Here is a 24,693-nt window from a genome sequence, read left to right on the forward strand (position 1 = left end):
TAGCTGATTCACCACCTTCCCTGCCTTACTATACATTTTGCAAATTAGAAAACCAAAACTCAGAAAAATTAAGTGACTTTTTCAGTGATGGCCTGTGGCAGAGCTGGGACTACAAGTCAGGAGTATTCATTGAGTGGTTCATTGTTCTTTTCATTCTAATCTATTCATTGAGGATGAACGGAGAATGGTAAGAAACTAGGAACGAACAAAAACTCCTGCTTCCTAAACAGAGAATGGTCATGGGTGTCTAGGGTCAGCTACTCGGAAATACTCAGTTAATGCCTCCACTCTTCACTTGCATTTGACTCTGTGAGACAGAAGGTTATCTCTGGAAAGAAAGAGAAATATCCAACTGCTAGGGAAGGTTTCTAACATTCATGTTTGATTTTTCTTCTATTCTTTTGAGCACCATTAACAAGACTTTAGTTATAGTTAAAGGGAAAGTTTTATTGCATGTAAACATTTTTCACATCGGACACTTTTCCTAGCTTCCCAGAGCAACAGCTCGATAGATATTGCTTTCCAGAAAGTTAAGAAACTAATACTAAATGAATCCACTGCCTACATCCAGGAAGGTTCAGGAGCCAGGAATTCAAAATCCTTGGTGTCAAGTGTCACCCAAACCTTGGGGCTGGGGAGTGGAGAACGGCTTTCTGGTAAGAACTTTAAGATTCCTGCTTCTGTCTTCTATTATATCATCCTTTGATGCGCCGCTCTACAAAACAATCCCCCGAAAAAAGTAAAAAAATAAAAACTCTGCTGCTGAGGACACAGATGATTATTTAATAACAGAAAATGTCCGTTCAACTTGTAAATGATATTCACACCCTGTTGCCCCCTCCTCGCCCAAAATGTGTAAACCCATATTAGGCCTTGATCCACACAAATCAGCAGAGCGCTGGTGGGCATTTCTGGGATTAAGACTGAGCTTCATTTTTCTTTTGAGCCTTTTCTTAAGCGTCCACATTCCCCACTATGCATTTATTAGGTTGATGCAAAACTAATTGCACCAACCTGTATATGTAATTAGGGAAAAGTAATTACTTTTGCGCCAACCTATGCGTGTAATTAGGGAAAAGCTATATCTAGCATATTTTTAAAACTCTTTGAGAGGTGAAGGGTAGTTACTTCCTGCTGGGTAGTGTACTCCTTTTCCTTGCTTCACAAACAAAACCCGGATGTGACTTGGAAACGGAAAAAAAAAAGGGGGGGTGCTGGGGGGGGGACGCGGAGAAAAAAAGTAAAACTTCTGCTGTCCCCAGTAAGGCAGCCCTAGCCCAGCCGCCCCCCGAGGGCGTGGCAGTCCTGAGTTAGGGCCTGTTCGGGGCCAGCATCCCTGATGGGCGATTGAGCGGCAGGAAGCTGCTTTTGAACCAGTCTCAAAGTTAACCCTAACCTAGCACCCAGGCAGGCCTCCTAGGTTGCAGGGACTTGAGAAAAGGCAGAGTTCTCATGTCCTAGGACGCTGGGGCGCGCTGGCGTGACGGGGTCCCGGAGGAAGCGGAGCCCTCGGGGAGCTGGGGACCGCAGCAGGGCTGCAGTCACATCCTGTGCGGGTGAGCGGCGGGCCAGGCTCCGCAGTTGTTTCGACACGCGCCGAGCTTCGCAGCTCTTCCAGGGGCTTCGCTGCCAGAGCTAGCCCGGGCCCAGTTCTGGGGCGAAAATGCCTGCCCTTCACATCGAAGATTTGCCAGAGAAGGAAAAACTGAAAATGGAAGTTGAGCAGCTTCGCAAAGAAGTGAAGTTGCAGAGACAACAAGTAAGTTGGCTGTTCTGAAATATTTCCTTCTCTGAAATGAAGCGGGGTCCGGTTTGTCCTGCTTAGTAACAGTAAAGCAAATAGTTTAGCTTATTTTTTCCCCCTCTTTGTAGCTTCTCTTCTCACCACCCTTTGACAATGCCTGGGGACTGCCAGCTGATGTGGGGAAATCGTAGGAGGTAGAGGAGGGGTCTAGGATCCGATAAGGAATTTAAGGCCAAATGTCCTAACTTTTTAAGATGCCTAGGAAGGGGAAAATAGACAAGAAATCTTGCTTTCCATTAGACAGCTGTTTTTCAAAACTCACTTGTAGGAAAAAAGTGGATAACTACTTGGTTCTTTCATCTTTTACACTACTAGAAAGGATGATATTTGAAAGAAATTTTCTAAAACCATATTTTAAAGTCTTACAAGTACATTATTTAATTTTGAATTTCACCAGTGGCCTTCAGTGATATGCGAAGAACAGTCCACCGAAACTTGGGAGCAAAATATTAGAATTTCTATCTTTATTTATTTGTAAATCTCATCCCTTTATAATTTTCACTTTATGTTTTGTAAGTATGCGATTAATACAGTAGTATCTGTACTTATTTGTACATAATTATACATATACTGAGGTGCATATGAAAAATTATTTTAGTGATCACAATTTAAAAGTTTTAGAGACTATTGATAGAGATTGCCATTTCAATGAGAACATATGACCCAGTATTCAATATTCTCCACTGAAACGTCTTGGTTTCATAAGTTTTATAAGTTTTACTTCAATTTCTTACTGGTCATCAGGACCTTCCTTTAGACACTAATCCCTCTTTCTGTTTTAACTCAGTCAGGCATCCTGTAGACTAGGAAAAGTCTTTGAATAGATATTGTTTAAAGATAATTAACCTTTCCTTTTCAGCAAGAAAATTTTAAACTGATCTTATTAATTATGGTTTAGCACTAGAAAAAAAATAAGAAAAACAATGGAAATGAAGCATTATAATATGCTCACTTGCCTTCCTGTTCTAGTTGTAATGAAACTGGTAAGGGCAAGAGTCTTTACTCTTGAGTGATGATTAGAAGATGCAGGCATTTTTGTGTTTTACTTTTTGCATATTTCTTTTCTCAAATTTAACCTTTCACATCCAAATCCCTGCTCTTCCTAGCTTTTGCAATGAGATGTCCCCTCTATCATGTTAACGGTTTGTAGCTTTAAAAATACCAATGTGTTTAAAGGGGAAAAGAAGGAAGTTACACTACCCACTCAATAAGCATGCTTCTTGAAACCTTAAGGGACCCATTTTATGGATGGCAAAGTTCCTGATACAGCAAGTGTTGGCCACTTAGATGTGTTCACACAATAAACCTTAGGAGTTACATATTAAACAGAGTTTCATATGCTGAAGTACAGCATTGCCTATGCAAGATTCTAATATCTTAATATTTGGTATCACCGTGCAGAACTTAGGAAAAAAGACAAGTGTCTTCTACTTATTCAGAGTTTTAAGTTAACTATTGGACAGGGATGTGGATGCAACTGACTATATAAAAATTGTATCATTCATTAGCGATTTCTCCCTGCTAGCCAGCCTGACCCTTTAGGACACGGACTGTGGCATCAACTTCCCACCTCCAGAAACCTCAAGTATATGCCAGAGGGAGAAAAAATTTTGGATACATGTGTATCCTTAGGAAATACAGAAAGGGGCATCTAAATCTCAAAAATAATATTAAGACATTTGATTATATACTTGGAATTATACATTGTTACTGCTAGACAAGCATTGGAATGCTTAGAGATCATTCATCTCCCTCACTTTAAAGATTAAAAAAAACTGGAGTCCCACAAAGGCTAGCGAGCTCCTCATTTAAGACCACAGAGATAGATAGTGATAGGGCAGGTAATAAAACATTCTTCTTCCCATGCCCAGTCCATTATTCAGTCAATAAATAGTTAACATCTAGGCTACGTGTTCAGTCCTTAACTCAGGCCCAGACAAAACTTGCAAGTTGCATTCTGGCTGTAGTTAAATGTTTATCAAACATATCCTCTTGATTACAGAAGGAAATGTATCAAAGGAGTAATTACTCACATTTGGAGGTTGCAGACCTCTTCTGAAACCTAATGAGAAAACCTTGTAAGAAAAGATTCAATGTAGGGAGCATGAATCTTGTCCATAAATTAACTTGGGACCACAGACCCTAGGTTATGGACACGTGCATTATCAACTCTGAAAATTCACTTAAAATGTATGCACTCTGAATGTCAGCAACAATTGAGAGCAAATGTTACCTGAAAGAATTGTACCTGAAAGATTTTATTTTGCCAGATTTTAAGTCACAGAACTACATCACCTAGTTTTCAATTTGAGGTCAGAGGCTTCCACACTTTTTTGCAAAGGATAATCATTTGAGATGTGGAAGTAAAATATTAGCATTTCTATTTTTCTTTACTTTTAAACTTCACCCATTTATAATTTCCAGTTTATGTTTTATAATTTTGCATGATGTATTAACAAAACAGTATCTGTACTTATTTGTAGTTAAAAATTATATTCATTTTGGGATACATATGCAAACATGTTTTAGTAGTAACTATTAAAACAATTTGAGGTTACTAATTTAGATTACTAATTCAGTGGGAACATTTGCCCAGTTTTCCTAGGTCTCCATTTAAATTTGCTGGTGTGGCCCGGTGCAGTGGCTCACGCCTGTAATCCCAGCACTTTGAGATGCCAAGGCGGCCAGATCACGAGGTCAGGAGATCGAGACCATACTGGCTAACACAGTGAAACAAACTTAGCAGGGCGTGGTCGTGGGCGCCTGTAGTCCCAGCTACTCGGGAGGCTGAGGCAAGAGAATGGTGTGAACATGGCAGGTGGAGCTTTGCAGTGAGCCGTGATCATGTCACTGCACTCCAGCCTGGGTGACAGAGCGAGACTCCGTCTCAAAAATAAATAAACAAATTAATTTAATTTAATTTAATTTGCTGGTACTTCTGTAATTTTTACTGTAAATTTCTTACTAGCAAACCAGGGCTTCATTAAGACCCTAATTTCTTTTATTTTGTTTTTGTTCTTTTTTTTTTTAACTCATTCTTGCAACCTGTCTTTTAAGGATAGATAGACTTTTTGAAGAAACCATTCTTGTAATAATAGACTTTTTGAAGACACTATTCAATTTTTTCTCCATCGCAGAAAAAATTTATTCTCAGACAAGCCTAATAAGTCTCAGATAAGTCTTTTATTATGATCATTGCCCTCATGCAGAAGGAAGAAATTCTGAGGAGCAACACAGAGTGCAGTATTTGGACAACTCCAATCTTTCCAGAGTCAGGCTTTTTCCAAAGCTTCTATCATTTTGTGAAATTTCAGAACATGACTCACACCCATAAGTGAGAATCGTGGCATTACACACCCGAAAACATTTGGGGATTATCTACTACTGCACCTGCTCATTAGCATGGAAAATTAAAATAAGATTATATTTCAGTTCCTAAAATATTGTAGACATGTCATAATTGTATTTTAGCAGAGGAAGGAAATCATATGAGACACAATGGAAAAAAATTACTGGAGATAATTTATTTAATGCAGTGACTTTCAAACATTTTTGAATTTGACCAACGACCAACAGTAAGAAATATGTTCTACATAGATTGTATCATAGATATAGTAATAGAATAAAAATATTAGAGTGCAGAACCCAGATTTTATATATGTATTATATATAATATATATACACACAAATATATATATATATGTAAAAAAATGTTTAAAAACTGCTTGTATTCAGTTATACTAATTTCATTAAGGGGTAGGGACAAAGTTTAAACAACCATAACCTAATATGTTCTTTTTTTTCTGTACTTAAGGTGTCTAAATGTTCTGAAGAAATAAAGAACTATATTGAAGAACGTTCTGGGGAGGATCCTCTAGTAAAGGGAATTCCAGAAGACAAGAACCCCTTTAAAGAAAAAGGCAGCTGCGTTATTTCATAAATAACTTGGGAGAAACTGCATCCTAAGTGGAAGAACTAGTTTGTTGTAGTTTTCGCAGAAAAAACCAACATGCTTTTTAAGGAAAGAAGAATGAAATTAAAAGGAGACTTTCTTAAGCACCATATAGATAGCGTTATGTAGAAAAGCATACGTGCTACTCATCTTTGCTCACTATGCAGTCTTTTTTAAGAGGGCAGAGAGTATCAAAGGTGCAATTATGGAAATATAAGCATTACTTGAGCATGACACTTCTTTCAGTATATTGCTTGATGCTTCAAATAAAGTTTTATCTTGGGAAGATGAGTGTTGGTGATTTAAGAAGGCACTTTTCATCCATTAACTTTTATATTTCTCCCCAAAATCTTTTGGATGTGGAATATGATTGGGCTTGGAATATGATTGAGAAGATTAGGTGGTTCGACAGATCACATCTCCAATCCAGCTCTCTGCATCAACAGTTTAGAGTGCTGAGTTCTGACCTCTGGAATGTGTTTGATCTAACCTTAACTATTTAGAAACTGAACAGGTAGAATTCCTATAACATTGACAGACGTCACATTATCTGAGTCAGGAACAAGGCCAAGCCACATCTATGTTAGTATTTTCCTAGTTCATCATCATTTAGATCTTAATAGTGTTCCTGTAGGGGTAGCCTTGAAGAAAAGACTGAGTTGGGGATCAGGAAGAGTGCTCTGCCTCTCCGCAACATAGTGGCCAGGCCAGCCCTGGGTTTGAGGGCCAGTACCTAACCTGCACAGAGCTACATCTCCCATGTGCTCTCCAGGTCTTGGGCATGGCACTACTCCAGTTCTGTGGCATTGGTGCAGACACTTGGATCTCTGCACTCATGCTTACCAGCATTTTCCAGCAGGCCTGGGCCAAACATGCCTCTTTTTCTTCTCCTCCAAAGGCACCAGTGAATCTTTGCCCACTTTAAAGATTAGTTGGTCTTTTTCTTACTGATATGTAGGAATTCTTCATATATTCTGGCCATTTATTCATGGTTGGTGATATGTGTTGCAAATACCTTTTCCCAGTCTGTGGCTTACCTTTTCACAGTGACCTTTCCTTCAGTGGTTTCATCCTGCAGGGGCAACATGCCAGAGTATAACTCCTGCTGAAGTTCATAACAAGGGTACCTGAAGCCCAAACCTCAAAAAAGGGACCTTTCTTTCTCTCCTTGAGCATTCTCCCACTTTCTCCTCCATCTTTGGGTCAAAATTGCTCCAAGTTTGAGCCAAAAGAAAAACATGGAAAAACCCTTGCTGGTTAGCTCTAGCTCAAATGGACTTAGTTATTAACTTGACCTGCAATTTTCATTGTGGCACAAGAAACCAGTATTTCTCCTTGACTAGATCTTTTCTCCCACTTAGACATGTAGGTATACTTTACTATCAAGCCAGAGAGGTGCCTGTAACCTGTAGTAGCTTCCTAAAATATATCAGCATCCTCACTCTGAAATTCCTTTCCTTTCCCTCTCTGGGAAAGAACAGGATACTCCAGGCTTTTGAAAAATAGATTACACAAACCAAGAGCAGGAACTATTTCCTTCAGTTTCCTGACACTTTCCAAGTGATGACGTCAATTGGGATTACTGAGAGCCAAGGGATAATTTTAGCCCCAAATTACTACTCCTAGGAAGGATTTAGGAATAGTAAAGGTATATTTCTTCCAAATAGCATAGAACAATTAGTACTATTAGTCATTTAACATTTAACATGGCATGGGATTTTAGAGCTTTGGTGCCTGTAAAGTTTTACTTTTATTAGCTGTATCATTTCTTTGTACTCATAAAGTTTTCTTTTGTTGCCTATGAAAGCAAACATTTATTCCGGTTACTGGCAAGGCAGATTAAATCACCTGCTTCTTTTATGAAGGGCCAAGACACATTTATTTCCTAACTTGTTGGGAGTTTTGATTACAAATCTATATATTGATGTCTGTTAGCAGATTCAGCTATCCTTTCATGTATACTCTCAAGTCCTAGCTTTTGCTCTTCATGTCTCTTTCAACCATATGATCAATCAGTCAGACGACTTCTGGTTTTTCCTGAATAAATATCTAATCTTGTAGGTGCTTCTATTAAATCTAATTCTATTTCTTTTTCTTACTGTTTATCATTATAACTCAGCCAACATGTAGGAGTACAATAAAAATGTTTTAATTTTCTACTGTTCAACTGCTAAAACTTATTAGCTTGTATTAGAAAAAGAAAAAATGCATCCACTATATATTTGGATATATTGTAAATGTAACCTTTGGTGACTGAGAATTTGTTAAGCAGAATTTAAATTATGTATCCAATTTATTCCAAGTGTATAGTTGCGTAATTATTTACTATTTGATTAAAAATAGTTATCATGCATTGTGTAGTGAGACTTAGGTTCTATAAACTCATATAGAATTAGGAAAATCAGCCAGGCGGGGTGACTTATACTTGTAATCCCAGCACTTTGGGAGGCTGAGGCAGGCGGATCACGAGGTCAGGAATTCAAGACCACCCTGACCAACATGACTAAACCCCATCTCTACTAAAACTACACAAAAAATTAGCCGGTTGTGGTGGTGCGCACATGTAATCCCAGCTACTCAGGAGGCTGAGGCGGGAGAATCACTTGAACCCTGGAGGCGGAGGTTGCAGTGAGCCGAAATCTGCCCCACTGCACTCCAGCCTGGGCGACAGAGTGAGACTCCGTCTCAAAAAAAGAAAAAGAAAAATCGGGCTTTTCTATTTCTAGGCAGAAGCTACCTTACAAGCTCACCCACACTTGGTATTGAAAGACCAAGTTTTTTTGTATGCTAGATGCAAATTAATATCTCACTATTTTCTAAAGTTGCATTTCTTTGATTCCAGTGACTTTTAGTCAGTTTTCACGTGTGTCGATTTTCTCTTTTGAAGTTGCCTGTTCTCATCCTTTGCTCACTTAAAAAATTAGTGTGCCGCACTTTGGGAGGCTGAGGCGGGAGGATCACGAGGTCAGGAGATCGAGACCATCCTGGCTAACAAGGTGAAACCCTATCTCTACTAAAAATACAAAAAATAAGCAGGGCGTGGTGGCGGGCGCCTGTAGTCCCAGCTACTCGGGAGGCTGGGGCAGGAGAATGGCATGAACCCGGGAAGCCGGAGCTTGCAGTGAGCCGATATCACGCCACTGCACTCCAGCCTGGGCGACAGAGCGAGACTCCGTCTCAAAAAAAAAAAAAAAAAAAAAAAAAAAAAAAAAAAAAAAATTAGTGTGCCTTTTTATTATTGAGTTGTAGGAATTCTTTATACATTTTGGTCATTCATTATTTGTTGAATATATTAAATACCTTCTCCCAATTCCATGACTTAACTTTTCACTTTGTCTTAGCTCCTGATAAACAAAAGATTTTTAATTTTGCTGAACTTTCTATTTTGGAATAATTATAAATTCGCAGGCAGTTGTGAAGGAGGTACAGGGAAATCTATTGTACTCTTCCCCTAGCCTTCTCCAAAGTTAACATTTTATACAAGTGTATTACAATATCAAAACTAAGAAATTAACATTGTACACTCATACTGCTAGTTCAGTTTTCAATAGTTATACATGTACGCATGTGTGTGTGTGTAGCTCTATGCAATTTTATCATGTGTAGCCTGTGTACCCACCACCACAATCAAGACACTCCACTGTATCATCACCACAAGATTCTATCTTATTATTTCTTTATAGTCACACCCATCTCCTTGCCTCCATCCCTAACCCCTGGCAACCACTAATTTGTTCTCCATCTCTATAATTAGATTAAGACTGCTACATAAACATCCAAGTTGGTTGTGTGTATAAATAGTTTATTCCTTTTTATTGCTGGGTAGTATTTTATGCTACAGAGGTGCCACAATTTAACAATTTATCCATCAAAGAATGTCTGGGTTGTTTTCAGTTCTCTGCTAACGCAAGTACAGGTTCTGTGAACATTCATGTACAGATTTTTGTATGAAGATAAGTCTTCGCTCATGTGGAATAAACTTTTAGGAATACATTTGTTAGATTCTACAGTAAATTTATATTTACTTTAAAAAAAAAAAAAACTACCAAACTGTTTTCCACAGTGACGGTACCATTTTACATTCCCATCAGCAATGTATGAGCAATTCAGTTTCTCTACATCTTCATCAGTATTTGGTGTTATCACTATTTTCCATTTTAGCTATTCTGGATAGTAATATATCATTATGGTTTTAATTTTACCTCTCTGATGGCTAAAGATTTTGAACATTTTTCATATATTTGCTATGTGTATATCCTCTTTGATGAAATGTCTATTCACTGTGTTTTGCTTATTTCTAATTTCATTGTTTATTTAATGTTGATTTTTGAGAGTTCTTTATATATTTGGGATACAAGACCTTATTAGATATGTGATTTGTAAATATTTTCTTCTATTCTGTAATTTGTTTTTTAAACTTTTTAATGCTTTTTAAAATCTTACAGAATAGATGTTTTCAATTTGATGAGGTCCAGCTTATCAATTTTTTGTCTTATAGATCAAGATTTGGGTGTCAAGTCTAAAAAATATTTATCTATTCCTCATCCCAAAGACTTTCACTTGTGTTTCTTCTAAAAATTTTATAGTTTTATGTTTTCTATTTAAGTCTGTAATCCATTTTAATTAATTTTTATATGAGGTGTGAAGTTTAGATACAGGCCTGCTCTCTCTCTTCCTTCCTTTTTCCTTCCTTCCTTTCTTCCCTCCCTCCCTCCCTCCCTTCCTTCCTTCCTTCCTTCCTTCCTTCCTTCCTTCCTTCCTTCCTTCCTTCCTTCCTTCCTTCTTTCCTTCCTTTGCCAGTGGTCTAATTGCTCTAGGATCATTTATTGAAAAAGTTATTCCTTCTCCATTTAATTCCTTTTGCTACTTTGCCAGAAATTAACTGGACATATTTGTGTGAATCTATTTCTAGGTGTCCTTTTCTTTTTATTCATTTATGTATTTATTCCTTTGCCAGCTCCACACCACCTTGATTTCTACCACCATATAATAGGCAGTAACACCAGGAAGAGAGATTATTTATACTTTATTCATCTTTTTCAAAATTGTTTTGAATATTATATGGGCTTTCTCTTTTCATGTAGAATTTTACAATGTTTATGTCTACCAAGTAAATACATGGTCTCAGCAGTAGAGTGGAGATGACAGATAATATAATCAGTAGGCTTGAACACAGATGTATAGGATTTACTCAATCTGAACAGCAGAGAGAAGATAGGGTTTTAAAAATGAACAGATCCACAGTAATACATAGACTAGTAACAAGAGATCTAGCACTGGCATAATCAGAGTCTAGGAAGAAAAGGAAAAGAGTGTGAGACTGAAAAAGTAGTAAAAGAAAAGTAACTGGATAAAAATGTACAGAATTTTGTAAAAGATGTAAATCTATAACTTCAAGAAGCTTAGCAAACTATAAACATAAGAAACCTGAAATAATTCACACTTAGACACATCATAATTAAACATTTTAAAACTAATGACCAAGGAAAAACTTATAAAAGGCCAGGGATAAATGATTCATTATGCATAAAGAAAGGTGAATTTGAATTAAGTGGATTCCTCATCAGAAACTCTAGAGGCCAGAGGAAGAGGCATGACATTTTTAAATGTTGAAAGAGAAGAGCCGTAAACATTAAATCCTTTATCGGTGAAAGGATACTTCAGGAATTAGGAAGAAATAGACATTCTCAAATGAAGGAAAATTAACAGAATTTGTTGCTAGCAGAATTTCTCTTGAAGAATGGCTAAAGGAAACTTTCAAAACAAAAATAAAATGCCAACAACAAAAATGCATATATTCTCAGTAAAAAAAAGAAGAATAAAAGATAAAGGATAAAACACTGAAGCAGACATTATGACTATGCTTGAACTTGTCAGTTTCGTTAATCATACTTCATGGCTGAAACAAAAGATATAATACCATCTGATACAGTGTTCAATATAAATAGACATAAAACAACTATATTTAGAAAGTGGAGAGAGTAAAAGGACTTAAATAGAACAACTCTAGTTCTAAAAAACAGTATTAGGAAAAAGCCTGCCCTGGGAAAGAGAGCTGGGTTGTTTAAGGTAGAACATGCTAAATACATAGCAAGCTGATTCAAGTCATGGGAGGTCCAATCAAGTAGTGCAAAGATGTGATTAATCAGGATAACTAGTTGGCAAAAGAGTGATTGATCCTGGTTCATATGCTCTGGAACCAATATAATAAAAACAATTTTAATCTATATAAACCAAATGGGTGAATTTTGCTTCCTTAATAAAAATCATATCACAACTTGAAATCATTATGAGCATGACTGAAAACTCTAATTATATGTCAAATAGCTTTTTACACATTTATTCCATAATGTAATCTCTCAGTTTAGCATCAGAAATTATCTGGTAGATGCTACATGAATTACAGAAGAGTGCATAAAGGAAATCAGTCAGACCCTGCAAGGACTTTTAAATGATAGTCAACTAGCCCTAAAGAATTGCTTATAGGTACCAAATAATATTTTCCAAGAAGTGATCAATTTGATCCTTAGTAAAAACTTATGTTTTCTTTAATTGTTCTTTAATAATGTTAGCCATAGGCTTTAGCTTTATCTCAGCCTTGTATCATCGCCAGTCTGAGACAGATTATTTTAATAAACTACTTCACAGAGCTGGTTTGGGAGTTAATGGGCTTGATTCTCTAGGCTGTGAACAGGAATCTTCAAATCCATAGAAAATACTCATGTCTTGCCGCTCATCACTGTTGGTAAGCGGCTTCAAATCCTTTTGGGAAGTAATCAAAGTAAATGTCAACATATAAAAATACATCTATTCTAAAGAATTTGTATATTCACTTAAACTTTCATAGCTCTGTTTAGTATAGTACAGGAAAGACAGAAAAGGGAGTGGTCTTGCGTTATTAAGTTTTTTGAAATGGTATTGAAACCTATACAGGTCTTAATCTAAGAAAGAAAAATGAAGAGAGAAGAGAAATATTTAAACTTATAGTCAGTATTTGAAAACATAACCTAAAAACTCTGATATTGATATAACTCACTGGTTACTTGAGAACAGTTCAAAGTCTATTGTTGTTAATTATTCCCTCCTTATAACTAAAGTTATGTGTCAATGAGGAATATTACAACATGGATGTGTATGCTCTTTGTCAATATCCAGCCTTGTCTTTTATCTATTTTGTTTTCATAAATCTTTGAAAGACTGTATGCAATTGAGTTTCCAACTGATTGTTGCATACATATACTATTTGAATGTAAAAGCAGATATGAGGTAGAATAAGTTAATATTTATTACTATTTAGATTTTTCAATTTGGGGTGGGAAGTAATTTAGACATTTAAAAACCATTCATTTCAATTTTCCTGAACACATGGGTCAAAGATCTGTAAACGTTACCCTTTATAGACAAGTTCAGCCAACATTTTTGTTTGTTTGTTTTCCAGGAATTGGCAGTTGAAACAAATGGTAGCAACATTTATTAAGTTCAATTAATTAAACCAATCTTATGTACAACATGTGAAGGGATTAACTATTTGCAAAAAGGAGTAATAAGCAAACGATTATAGTAAGACTAGGACATTTCTAACTTCTGGTGACATTTCATAGGAGGATAGACAGTATCTTAAATGAAGCAGAAGAATTTATGAAGTATTAAACTAAGAGGAAAAAAATTAACTTATTGGGTGCAGCTTGGCAGACCAAGAAGACATTTATCAAGTTTATATAGGAACAGGAGGAGCTTGCTAATTAATTGAGTACACTGTCTTTGGTTAAAAAGCTTTGGAATATTTTTTCAGCCACTGTGAGCAATGAATTACCCCAAATTCAATGACTGAAAACAATGCATTTATTGCTTATGAGCCTACCAGCCAGCTTATCTGGGCCTGACTCTGTTGAGCTTGGCTGGTTTCACTCATTTGTGGTCAGTTGGTAGATCAGCTTGGAACTGATGGGTTAGCTGGGTGTTGGCAAGATGATGTTTGGGGCAAAGCAGGTGATGGGGTCAGGTGTCTTTCATCCTTCAACAAGATTCCTTGGGCTTGTTCTCATGGCATGGCAGGCTTCTAAGCAAAAGAGATTAGAAGCGTGAAATGTGTCTGAAGGCCCAGGGAAAGAACTGGCACACCATTACTTTAAGTACATTCAATTGCCCACATCAAGACTCAAATCCAACCCATATTCAGGGGGAAGGAAAATACATGACCCTTCTTGAGTGAGGAAGCTGCAAATTCACAGGGCAAGAAGCATGAATACAAGGAAGGGTGGAAAGTTCGGGTCATTTGCAATCAATCCACCTCATTAGATAAGGAATTTTGTCTCAAACATGGGCTTTGGAAGCCAATTAGAATGACCTAGGAATACGTGGGAGTGGAGTTGAAAGATATTCCATTAAGATAAACTAGAAGGTTCTGAGGCTAAACACAAAAAGTGGGGATGCTCAGAGTACACACATGCAATAATTCAAAAAGATTGGTAGGGGGAGGATTTGAAATCTATTATGAGAGAAGCATCAAAATGAATTAGAGTTTCAGGAACTTGACAAAACCTCTCAACTAATGTGGCAAAGCCTAATTTAACCTAGGAGAAAATAAGCAGCCTACTAAAAATTAATTTTACTAGTAGACATATCAATTCCTGGAAAGCAGGACTGCAGGATCTGATCATATCCCTTTTGTGTCTTTTGTTATTGAGCAGAAATAATTCTTGCAGCTTGATCACCTCTTCATGCTGAAAGATTAGTATTTAATCGATCCAAACTCAGTGGAATCCCAAGTTTTCATTTGTTTCCAGTACTAGTCAATCACTTTGGTGAAGGTAAATACTACAATAGGCAGATTTTGCTAGTATTTCAAAAACTGATATATTGTGCCCCTCTGCCTTCCATCCACCTCTAGCTCAACCTTTGGGACAGTCTGCATTGCTTTCTAGTCTTTTCCTAATATTCGGTCTCAGGTAGCAGAGATGAGAAAGATGCCCAGAGAATTTGGGTTTGCTATTTAATCTACCCTTCATTTCCCAAATTTGCTTCTGTTTCAATTCTCTCTGAACATGGACTTCAGAGAGACTCCTATTGATATTTCTTTGGATGCATGCCTGTATTGGAAGATCCTACTCCCCTTGAAACAATACATTTCTCTTAGTGAGGTTGAACTCTTTCTCTGTAATCCTGATCAATATTTCTCAGGCTACTGCTTCCTTTTATTGTGCTGAGAGTTTTTCACATAATTTCTCATATTTTGCTCTAGTGAAAGGTACAGTTTATCTAAAAAAGGAGTTTGCTAATACTTTTTGATTAATGAGTAACACAGTCACAAGTTTGAGGACACAAATCATGAGCTTAAAGCATTACATAGCCTTGGTGCATCCATTGACTTGGTAGCTGACCCTGGAAATATGAGATTCTTTTCACCCTTTTAGAAAGATATTTTCCAAAACAGACCTCACTTTGAAGAGTTTACTTGAGTGTCTGGAATCTAAAATTTATAAAATTATCATGCATTTGTATAAACTAAAAAATAGACATAAGGTTATGCATCCGTTATCTACTGGAAGGGAGGTAAGGTAATATCATAAATACATTTTCCTGAAATTATAAATCATAATGGTGTTACTAGCTCAGGGGCTGCCAAACTTTTCCTGTAAAGAGTCAGATAGCAAACATTTTAGCCTTTGCAGGACTACCATCTCTGTGACAACTACTTTAATATGAAAGAAGACACAGGCAAGGAAATACATAAACCAGTGGGTGTGGTTGTGTTCCAACAAAACCATTTTTTTATAAAAACAAGCAGCAGGCTGAATTTGGCCCACAGGCCATAGTCTGCTGACTCTTTCTCTAGATCAGTGTTTTTCAGGCTACATATTAGAACCCATTATTAGTGGTCAATTTTGTGAACTGTAACACATATTTTGAATAAGATAAAATCAAATAAAGTAAAATATCAGCATATATTCCATCAAACAAAAGGGCATATCATATGAAATATATGTGTGTGTGTGTGTGTGTGTTTGAGTCAATATTCAACTTTTTTTTCTTTTTTGTAGGCTCTAGTCATGGAAGTTTGAAGGCTGCTGGTCAAGAGCAGTGAAGCTGAGTCCAGCTTTTGATAGCATGTAGTAATTAATTAACCTTGCCCAAAGAGAGATCTGGCCTTTGCCCTTAGCTGCTGGGGAGTAATCTCTAAGCCCTTTGAAAGTCCTGCCTGACAAGAGTACCTTTGTCTACCTGGGGCTTTGGGCCGTGCAGAAAGTCTAACATGCAGTACCAGTTTGATTTCTAGCATCATGTGGTATCAGCTTCATCTGAGAGACTGGAGGCTGAGACCAGTTGACCAGGGAGCCCCAGTAAAGACTCTGGATACCAAGGCTCAGATGATCTTCCTTGGTTGGCCATAGTTCATGTACATTGTCATACAGTGTTTTCAAAAGAATAGTGCTCTCCATTATTCCACTGAAAGAGGATAACTGGAACCTCCATGTTCAGAACTTTCTTGGACTCCACCCCATGCATCTCTTCCCTTGGCCGACTTTAATCTGTATTATTTGGCTTTAATGAACTACAACTGTGATTATAAAAGCCTTCAGTGAGTTATGTGAGTCCTAGTGAATTAGTGACTCTAAGAATGGTCTTGGGGAATGCTGAACTTGAATGGGTATCAGAAGTGAAGTCAGTCTCATGGACTGTGTTCTGTTTACCTTCTAAGGTAGGTGAGGAAACCATAAGTCAGATGCTTTCATAAAGGTTGTGGAGCAAATTAGCAGCAAAGCCACAATGAGAATGTTAGGTTTGTAGTTTCCATATTTAGAGGTTTCTTTCTTCTCCTGTGCAACTTAATGCTGCTTGTCAACATTTGTGGAGTGTATCTGACTTTGTGTTGAAGCCTTTGTTCTCATTATCTCATTATATCCTCACAAAGACCTTATAAAATAGTGTACTAGGATTAGTGAAAAAACTGGGGCTTGAAGAGCTTAGATAATTTTCCCTGGATCATACAGGTTTTAAATGATGGAATAAGGATTCAAATCCGGGGAATCTGATTCCACTTGAATTATTTTTTTCACTACTTGATATTGTCTCTTTTGGGTGTTGTACATTTCCTTCTTTAAAGAAGCTGAATTTCTTTCATTTGAAACCACCAGGTTACCTAGTATATGTGTAAATAACAAATAATTGGATCACATATATAGTAAATATCTTTTGTATTCCACTTGGTACACAACGTAATTAATACTTAATGACGAGAGGTTGAAATAATGCACAAGATACAGGGTAAAGGTTTAAAGCCCTACATATCTTCTTGGTCTTCCACATTACTGTTGACACCTTGTTTTTTTTTTTCTTTTCATCTTTGCCTCCATTATACTCCTCTTCTTCTTTCTCTTCTTTCTTCTCTATTCTCTCTCCTCCTTTCTCTCACTTCTTCTCATTCTTATCCTTTATACCCATCATCATCATGATTATTATTGCCAAAACCTGATTAGGCTAATCTCAACCTCCTGTATTTCCTAAAAGCTAAGTTAAAACAAAATTTCCGCTGAATGAGGTATTTGGTTGGGCTTTGCTTAAGTAGATGTTGCTATAACACTGTCTCTGAGTGTTTTACTGCTATTTACAATACAATGCAACCCCAAATTTTCTCTTTTCTTTCCTTTACATACTTAGAATAAGGATACCCAGATGATGTCTGGAAGTAGAAAGAAATGGAAAAACAGGCACAGTATAATTTCTGTAAGTATTATTTATAATGGACTTAAATCTGAAATGAAAGAACTATTCTGACTATATAATTTACAGTTCAGGACAAAGTTTTTACAGGAAAACTCCCTTTTGATGAAACAGTTTTCTCATTTTTTCAATCTTGATTACACAATATAGATGAGGAGATTCACCCATTTCGTCACCAGTGGGAAGAAAAACAATGCTTTCCTGCTCCTCTTTTGTTTAATATTCTAGCAAAAGCTGGATACTTGGGAATGAATAAACCAACAAGTTACAGGTAAGCATAACACTGATAGTGACTTCTATTTGTATGGTCTTTTGGATGTATTCTATGCATAGTCACATTATTTCATTTGAACCTGAAAAGTAGGAAGAAGTACATGTTATACCCCATAACTTGTTTTCATCCTGGAAATGAGTAAATTAAGTCCATTTGCCATGGGCATGCATCTAACCAGGACTTCTAACTTCAAATACAGTGCTTTTCCCACCACATCATGTTTTTACTCTGTTTAATAAATATTCTCAGTCGGCTTGCTATTTTCTCAAATACACATTTTCCTTGAACCAAGAGTTCGTAACCTGTAATATACATGGATCTACGTGAATGAGTTTCAGGAGTCAGTTAACCTTCTAAAATAAAATTTTAAATGTTGTATGTATGTGCCACTCTCTCCTGTGCTCCTTCTTGTGACAATCTACTTTTTTCATCTCAAAAGTGTCAACAAGGCAAACATGGTTAGGATCTCTTACCTTAGGAGGCAAATTGCTTACATCCTTTTACCATATGAAAGGGATCACTTTGGGCCTTTAGTTTAGACCTTGTTGCTGTTTCACTGTGTTAGAGACTTGCAGGAGACTTGCAGAAGACTAGAACACCCTCCACTGTGCCTTGTCTAGCTTCCATTCCACAGTAATCAAACTGACTCATTTTCTCAATCATTTCCTCCCATTAGCTTTCCCTGTCATCACAATCACTCAAAGAAGCTGCTCCTTCTTCCACCAAAGAAAATCATTAATAGATAGAAGGGCTCCCCACTGCTACATTCTGATCACAACTTGTTGCCTTTACTTATTGACACTTGAACTCCATGTCTTCCTCTCTCCTTGGTTGCAGTCACCTGCTCAACTGACTTTTAGTGACATCAACCTATGGCTCAGAGACCTCAACTCCACTCTTCCTCCTTGTCTCCTGTCAACTTCAAGTTGTAAGAGGATGACTCTTTTAACACTAAACCTTAGAATGTATCAATATCCCTAACCTGAGTGATCACAATACTAGTATTATACTTTCTGCTGTTCTATTATACTGTGCTACTTTAAAGTATTTTAGTGCAATTGGTAATATCTACCAATTTTGGATATTAATGATCTCTATTTTGCACTTAGAAAGTATTAAAATTTTGAATAAAATGATTACACTTTTTAATGCAACACTAACCTGTGGTGTTAGAGGTATAGTTTGAGTCTGCTCTTTGGGGTGTGGTATGAAAGGGAACATCAAAGGGGCTTCTGGGATGCTGGTCATGTTTTGGTGCTGAATGGTGTCCCTCGCAACACAGTTGTATTCACTTTGTGAACATTTCTTGCACTGTATACGTTTAGTTTATGTGCACATTCACTATTGCTTTGAAAGTGTTCTGACTTCATTTCTTCCCTGTTAAATATCTAAAAGTATTTCTATTTTAAATCTGATTTCCCTGGTTAATAACGAGCCAAGCAACCTTTCTTATGATTTAGTCATTTGTAGTTCCCCAAAGCTAGTTTGGCCCACACTTCCTGAGGTTCATGATAGGATTTTCTTTAAAAATTGTTGGTGGAGGGAATCCGGAGAATAGGAGACTGTGTGGCAGGGGTATTCCTGAGTAAAAGCGAGTAATGAAGGGCGAGAGGTCGTCGCCTTGTCTAACTCCCATACCATCTCTGTAGGCTGATTAATGATGCGCTTCGCTCTCATTTCTTCTTATTCTAAGTCTGCTAAATTGTCAGGGGCTTGACCCCTGGTGGTCTTAGATGATTTATTTAAACCAGGACTTATTTTTTTTCAATCATCTGAGCCAGAGGTCCAAGACACCTCAGGTCTGTACCCTGACCCTCTTTCAGGGGACACAGCACCTTGAGCAGAATATAGAATATGAAGACAACCACCTTTTGCTCTGTGATAAATTATGAACTGAAATATTAAATACCAGTATTGTCTATGCCCTTCAGTGTTGGAGTTGCTGCTGAGTTCCCTTACCTTTCCTTCCTCTTCATCTCTGCCAGCACTGGCTTATCTTAAAATCCTCCCATCTTCAATATCTCAAATGTGAGTTTTCCAGGACTCCATCTCTCCTTTTCCCTTATATAAATCCTGGTATTTGTCCACCTCCTACTCTAGTGTGTTTCTCCTGATTTTCCCCCACCTTCTGATTTTCTTTGCCTCGACCAGCCTGCCTCAGGTGATCAGTCATTTTCACATCATACCGCATCACTTCAGTGTCCGGTTCTTTACGATTCCCGGGGCGTACTTTCTCAAGGTCACCTCTAGTTCTGAATTCTACCCAGCTCCTCTCTGTAGCCCACTCACCTCTCACCTCTTGCTGCTATTCTTTTCTGAGTCTTTCCGTCACTTCCCCAAAACTCTTCTCCCAAGGCATTTTTGTCTGTAGAAAATATTGTTCATGACTTAGGTGAAAGGAGTTTACAAGATAAGAGAAAACAAAGTCAAATTGAGCACCAGACATCTCTGTACATGGAGATCTTTCAGCTATTCAAGTCATGCTGTCCAGTCCTTCTCCAACATTTCTCTCTTCCTTTCCTTTATTTTGTATTCTAGTTCACCTCCAAATTTCAGTTAATTTCTAATGAAAATCAGTCAATTTAACTATTGTTTTGCTTCTCTTCTTTCAGTGACTCACCTTTCATTTCCTCTCTTTCACCAAAACTGTTTTCAAGGTTTTTTTTAAAAGACAGCTCTTTTCCTAATATAAACTCATATGTTATTTTTCTCTCTTTGGTTATAGTTGTCACCATTGTAAAGCACCCACCTCCTTTTTCTTTTTTTAAAAAATTTCTGTCAAGCCTGCATATCTATTTTCTTAAGAAGTAGGAGTAGAGCAAAGTACTTAGGAATCCAACACTGATATATTCATCTGTAAATAAATCTCTGCCTCACCATCTTAGTGAGTTCATTTTCTTTTTGCTTTCAAACTTCACCTCCAACTCCTCTCCTCCCAGTCCTGTCTTAACCTTTTTTTGTTTGAAAACTGCCATCACCTTCAGCCTTCATCTTGGCTTGCTTGCAGAGCTTCCCCTTGGATGACGTCTCTTCCTCAACAGCAAATCCCTGACACCAACTCATTTCTGATTATTGGCCTTTGTTCCCAGACTTTTTTAGAGGTAACTGTATTTGACCCATGGCATGCTCTTGCTGCATGCTCTTGCTGGCCCAGCAGCCTTTGCTAAATTTTATCATCTTTAGCTTCCCTTCCTCCCAATCAGCTCATAGATAAGAGATTGTTTAGGGTTCTATTTGAACCAGCTCCTCCATGGAGGCTGTTGTGTCCTTCCTCCTCTTCTCTCCATGCCTCCTTCACCTTCTTTCCCTCCTTCACTCTGTTGGTCAAAACATATTGAATGTGGACCAGCTGCCCTTAAGTACTAAAGAGACCAGGATGAATAAGTCCATGTCTGCTATCTTGGTGCTCATAGTCCAATGGGAAAGAAAATTGACACATGAGTCTTTACTGGTTCCCAGTAACAGTATGATGATATTTTCTATTTTCTCTTTAAATTATTGTTTTCTATATTATTAGAAGCAAGTATATATTTCCCCCTTGAACCTTATCACCCCATTTTTCTAAACAACATCAGCTTTTATTTTAGGTTGGGGGTACAGGTGCAGGTCTGTTCTCTGAGTATATCACATGATGCTGAGGTTTGGGGAATGAATGATCCCGTCACCCAGGTACTGAGCATAGTATCCAATAGTTGTTTTTCAGCCCTTGCCCTCTCCTTTCCTCCCTCCCTCTCCCTTCCAGTAGTCCCCAATGTCTATTATTAGCATCTTTATGTCCATGAGTACCCATTGTTTAGATCCCACTTATAAGGTTTGGTTTTCTGTCCTTATATTAATTAGCTTAAGATAATGGCCTCCAGCTGCATTAATGACATGATTTTGTTCTTTTTTATGGCTGCATAGTATTCCCTGGTGTACAGGTACCACAATTCCTTTATTCAATCCACTGTTGATGGGCACCTAGGTTGATTCCATGTATTTGCTATTGTAAATAGTACTGTGATGAACATGTGAGTGTATGTGTATTTTTGGTAGGACAATTTAAATATGTATATATATACCCAGTAATAAGATTGGGTGAAATGGTAGTTCTGTTTTAAGTTCTTTGAGCAATCTCCAAGCTGTTTTCCACAGTGGCTGAACTAATTTTCATTCACTCCAACAGTGTATAAGCTTTCCTTTTTCCCCACAGCCTGCTCAGCATCTGTTGTTTTATGACTTTTTAACAATAGCCATTATGACTGGTGTGAGATGATCTAATATCTCATTGTGGTTTTGACTTGCATTTCTCTGGTGATTAGTAATGTTGAACATATTTTTGTACATTTGTTGACCACTCATGAGTCTTCTTTTGAGAAGTGATTGTTTATGCCTTTTGCTCACGTTTTAATGGTCATCCCAAATTTTTACAAGTTGAAAATGGGACCAGTTGAACTATCAAATACCAGGAGAGTAGAGAAATGGAACACCTGATCAGTTTACATTTTCTGTTGCTTCTGAGCAGTCCAATCAAAGTTTCTTCATTTTTCAATAATGTGCTTGTTGAACTGAATCCCATTTATTTCAAGCTTAGGTCCACATTTGATGGCTCCCTTGTTTGAGTTGCACATATGATCACTAACTATTTACCAAAGCACAAGCCTGAGATAACTGCTGTGCCAGTCACCCAACAATGGAGCACAAGTTGCCAGCACATAATGGGTTCTCCAGCACATAATGGGTGCTACTCTATGAGCGCATTTCTCTTTGAGACCTTTGGCATATTATCTTGCCTGCCAACTTTATGGTACATTGGTCCAATCTAACAGAATTTTTAGCATCAAATCTTGGGGAGAAGGAGTTCATTCCCTGCCATAAGGTTCTGAACTTCTTACGCAAATTGTTTACTTCCTCCTCTATGAGTAGCTTTGGGCAGCAACATGTGATATGAGCAGCCTTCCTTAGGTCACATCAGTGGATCCTATTGGCACTCTAAAAGAGAGTGCAGGAGTGAGTCTTTCTGGACTAGAGTAGGCCTAGAGGTCATTTACTTTTGTTTACTCAGGAAGAAAAGAGGTGGTCACTTCAAGTACAAGTCACTCAGTTACATGTAAGATAGTGTGGTAAGAAAGTTATAACGATTGACATAAAATTCCATAGCCTTTTGCCAAGAAGGTGACCATCCTTGTCTTACCACGGCCTTGAGTTTCATCTGCACTTGAGATGTTGGTTAGGTATGAAGAAAACCTGACTAACCTTTTGCTGCACACTCGGGTTCTTTCATTTCTCACTTGAATTCTTTACTATATCATTTACAAACCTTCTCTCTTTTCTTCAAGAGTCCAGCACTATTTCAGCCTGCCATCTTGCTGGCAAATGTCCTGCACTTCTGCTAGGTGAAAAAGTTTGAAAACATCAGATGTACATTCCCCTAATTTTTCTCCTACCTACATGAGAATGTGTTAATTGTTCATCTTTCTTTCCTGGTTCCTCTCTTTTTCAATGGAGAAACAAGTATCTTGTGTTTGTTTGTTTGTTTGCTTGTTTTTTCTTTTACTAAGCCTATGTTTTTGAACTCTGGTGACTGTGGATCTCCTGGGACCTAAGTTACACCTTCTTGTCTTAGATTTTCTACTTCTTGCCCTCAATTGGTTATGTTTCTTTTTTTCTGCTTAAAAACTTGGTTTGTACAATCTACCTAAATCAATAATAACAACAATTGTAATAACAAAGCAAAAGAAGAAATTTTTCTTTGTTCCTGCTTCCTATAAGAGCAATACTTTCTATGGTTTTATTCAATTTCAGATTTTTTTTAATCATCAGGTGTTTCATTGATTATATCATTTGCCTGCCTCCATTCCTTATTAATTAATCATACTTAAGAATAATATTATTATTAAATACCTGCATTTTTTTCTTATCTTTTAAATGAGTCTCCATTTTTCAGAAGAGAAAATTATATTTCTTTTGAAATATTACAATCTTATTCTCACTACCAACTTTCTCCCTATGACTTTCCAACTGCTAAGTCCAGTGTATTTATAGTCTCATTTACTTGTGACCTTCTGTATAACTGGAATCTGGTTTCTACTCAAAGCCTTTTCCTCCTTTGACATCAAAACCTCACCTACTATGCTCCTCTGCCTGCCTCTGCCATTTGGAGCTTTTCCAACTTGTTTGATAGCAACACTTTCCAGGCTCTTATACACAGGCATACCATGATCCCTGTCTTATACACTTCTTTCTTTATCCTTCTGCATGTGGAAACTCTCCAGCAATCCAAAATACATTTCCCCTTACAGAAACACTCAATTGCCTTATTTTGCCTTCTAATTTAAGTACAAACTATTTGGCTTCAAGGTTCCACAACACACATTTTGAATCTCCTATGCCAGTATATTTTCTCCTTTTGTTTGTCTGTATCTACCTATGGTTGATAGCTAAGTAAATCTTTTTTTTTTTTTTTTTTTTTTTTTTTTTTTTTGAGACAGAGTCTCGCTCTGCCGCCCAGGCTGGAGTGCTGTGGCTGGATCTCAGCTCACTGCAAGCTCCGCCTCCCGGGTTCACGCCATTCTCCTGCCTCAGCCTCCCGAGTAGCTGGGACTACAGGCGCCCGCCACCTCGCCCGGCTAATTTTTTTGTATTTTTTAGTAGAGACGGGGTTTCACCGTGTTAGCCAGGATGGTGTCGATCTCCTGACCTCGTGATCCGCCCGTCTCGGCCTCCCACAGTGCTGGGATTACAGGCTTGAGCCACCGCGCCCGGCAGCTAAGTAAATCTTAAGCTTCTCTGTCTCCCAGTCATTGTGATACTATTTATTCTGTCTGAAAGTCTACTTGTCTCTTCCCTTCTCATCACCTGTCAAGGTGACCCTGAGGCTAGAACTCAGACTGTTCAAGGGCATGACAACCACTTGTGGGTTATTTAAATAGAAACTTGCTTTGCAACTAGCCTTTCTTGATA

The 24,693-nt window shown here is 37.6% G+C and overlaps 1 protein-coding gene across 1 annotated transcript; it reads left to right on the forward strand.

Moving 5' to 3' along the window:
- The first annotated feature begins 1,230 nt into the window (after nt 1–1,230).
- Nucleotides 1,231–6,042, forward strand: GNG11 (G protein subunit gamma 11). The gene is made up of 2 exons (XM_010389525.2): nt 1,231–1,759; nt 5,619–6,042. Exons 1-2 carry the CDS (start codon nt 1,664–1,666, stop codon nt 5,742–5,744), a joined length of 222 nt encoding a protein of 73 aa, XP_010387827.1. The 5' UTR covers nt 1,231–1,663; the 3' UTR covers nt 5,745–6,042.
- The last annotated feature ends 18,651 nt before the right edge of the window (nt 6,043–24,693 follow it).

The sequence above is a fragment of the Rhinopithecus roxellana genome, chromosome 6 (assembly GCF_007565055.1).
Source record: "Rhinopithecus roxellana isolate Shanxi Qingling chromosome 6, ASM756505v1, whole genome shotgun sequence".
Lineage (NCBI taxonomy): Eukaryota > Metazoa > Chordata > Mammalia > Primates > Cercopithecidae > Rhinopithecus > Rhinopithecus roxellana.

Excerpts from the sequence above, each read along its gene's own strand:
- GNG11 (XM_010389525.2), top strand. The coding sequence starts at position 1,664 with ATGCCTGCCCTTCACATCGAAGATTTGCCAGAGAAGGAAAAACTGAAA. Across the intron at positions 1,760-5,618 it reads TGAAGTTGCAGAGACAACAA|GTGTCTAAATGTTCTGAAGA; the intron begins GTAAGTTGGCTG and ends TCTGTACTTAAG.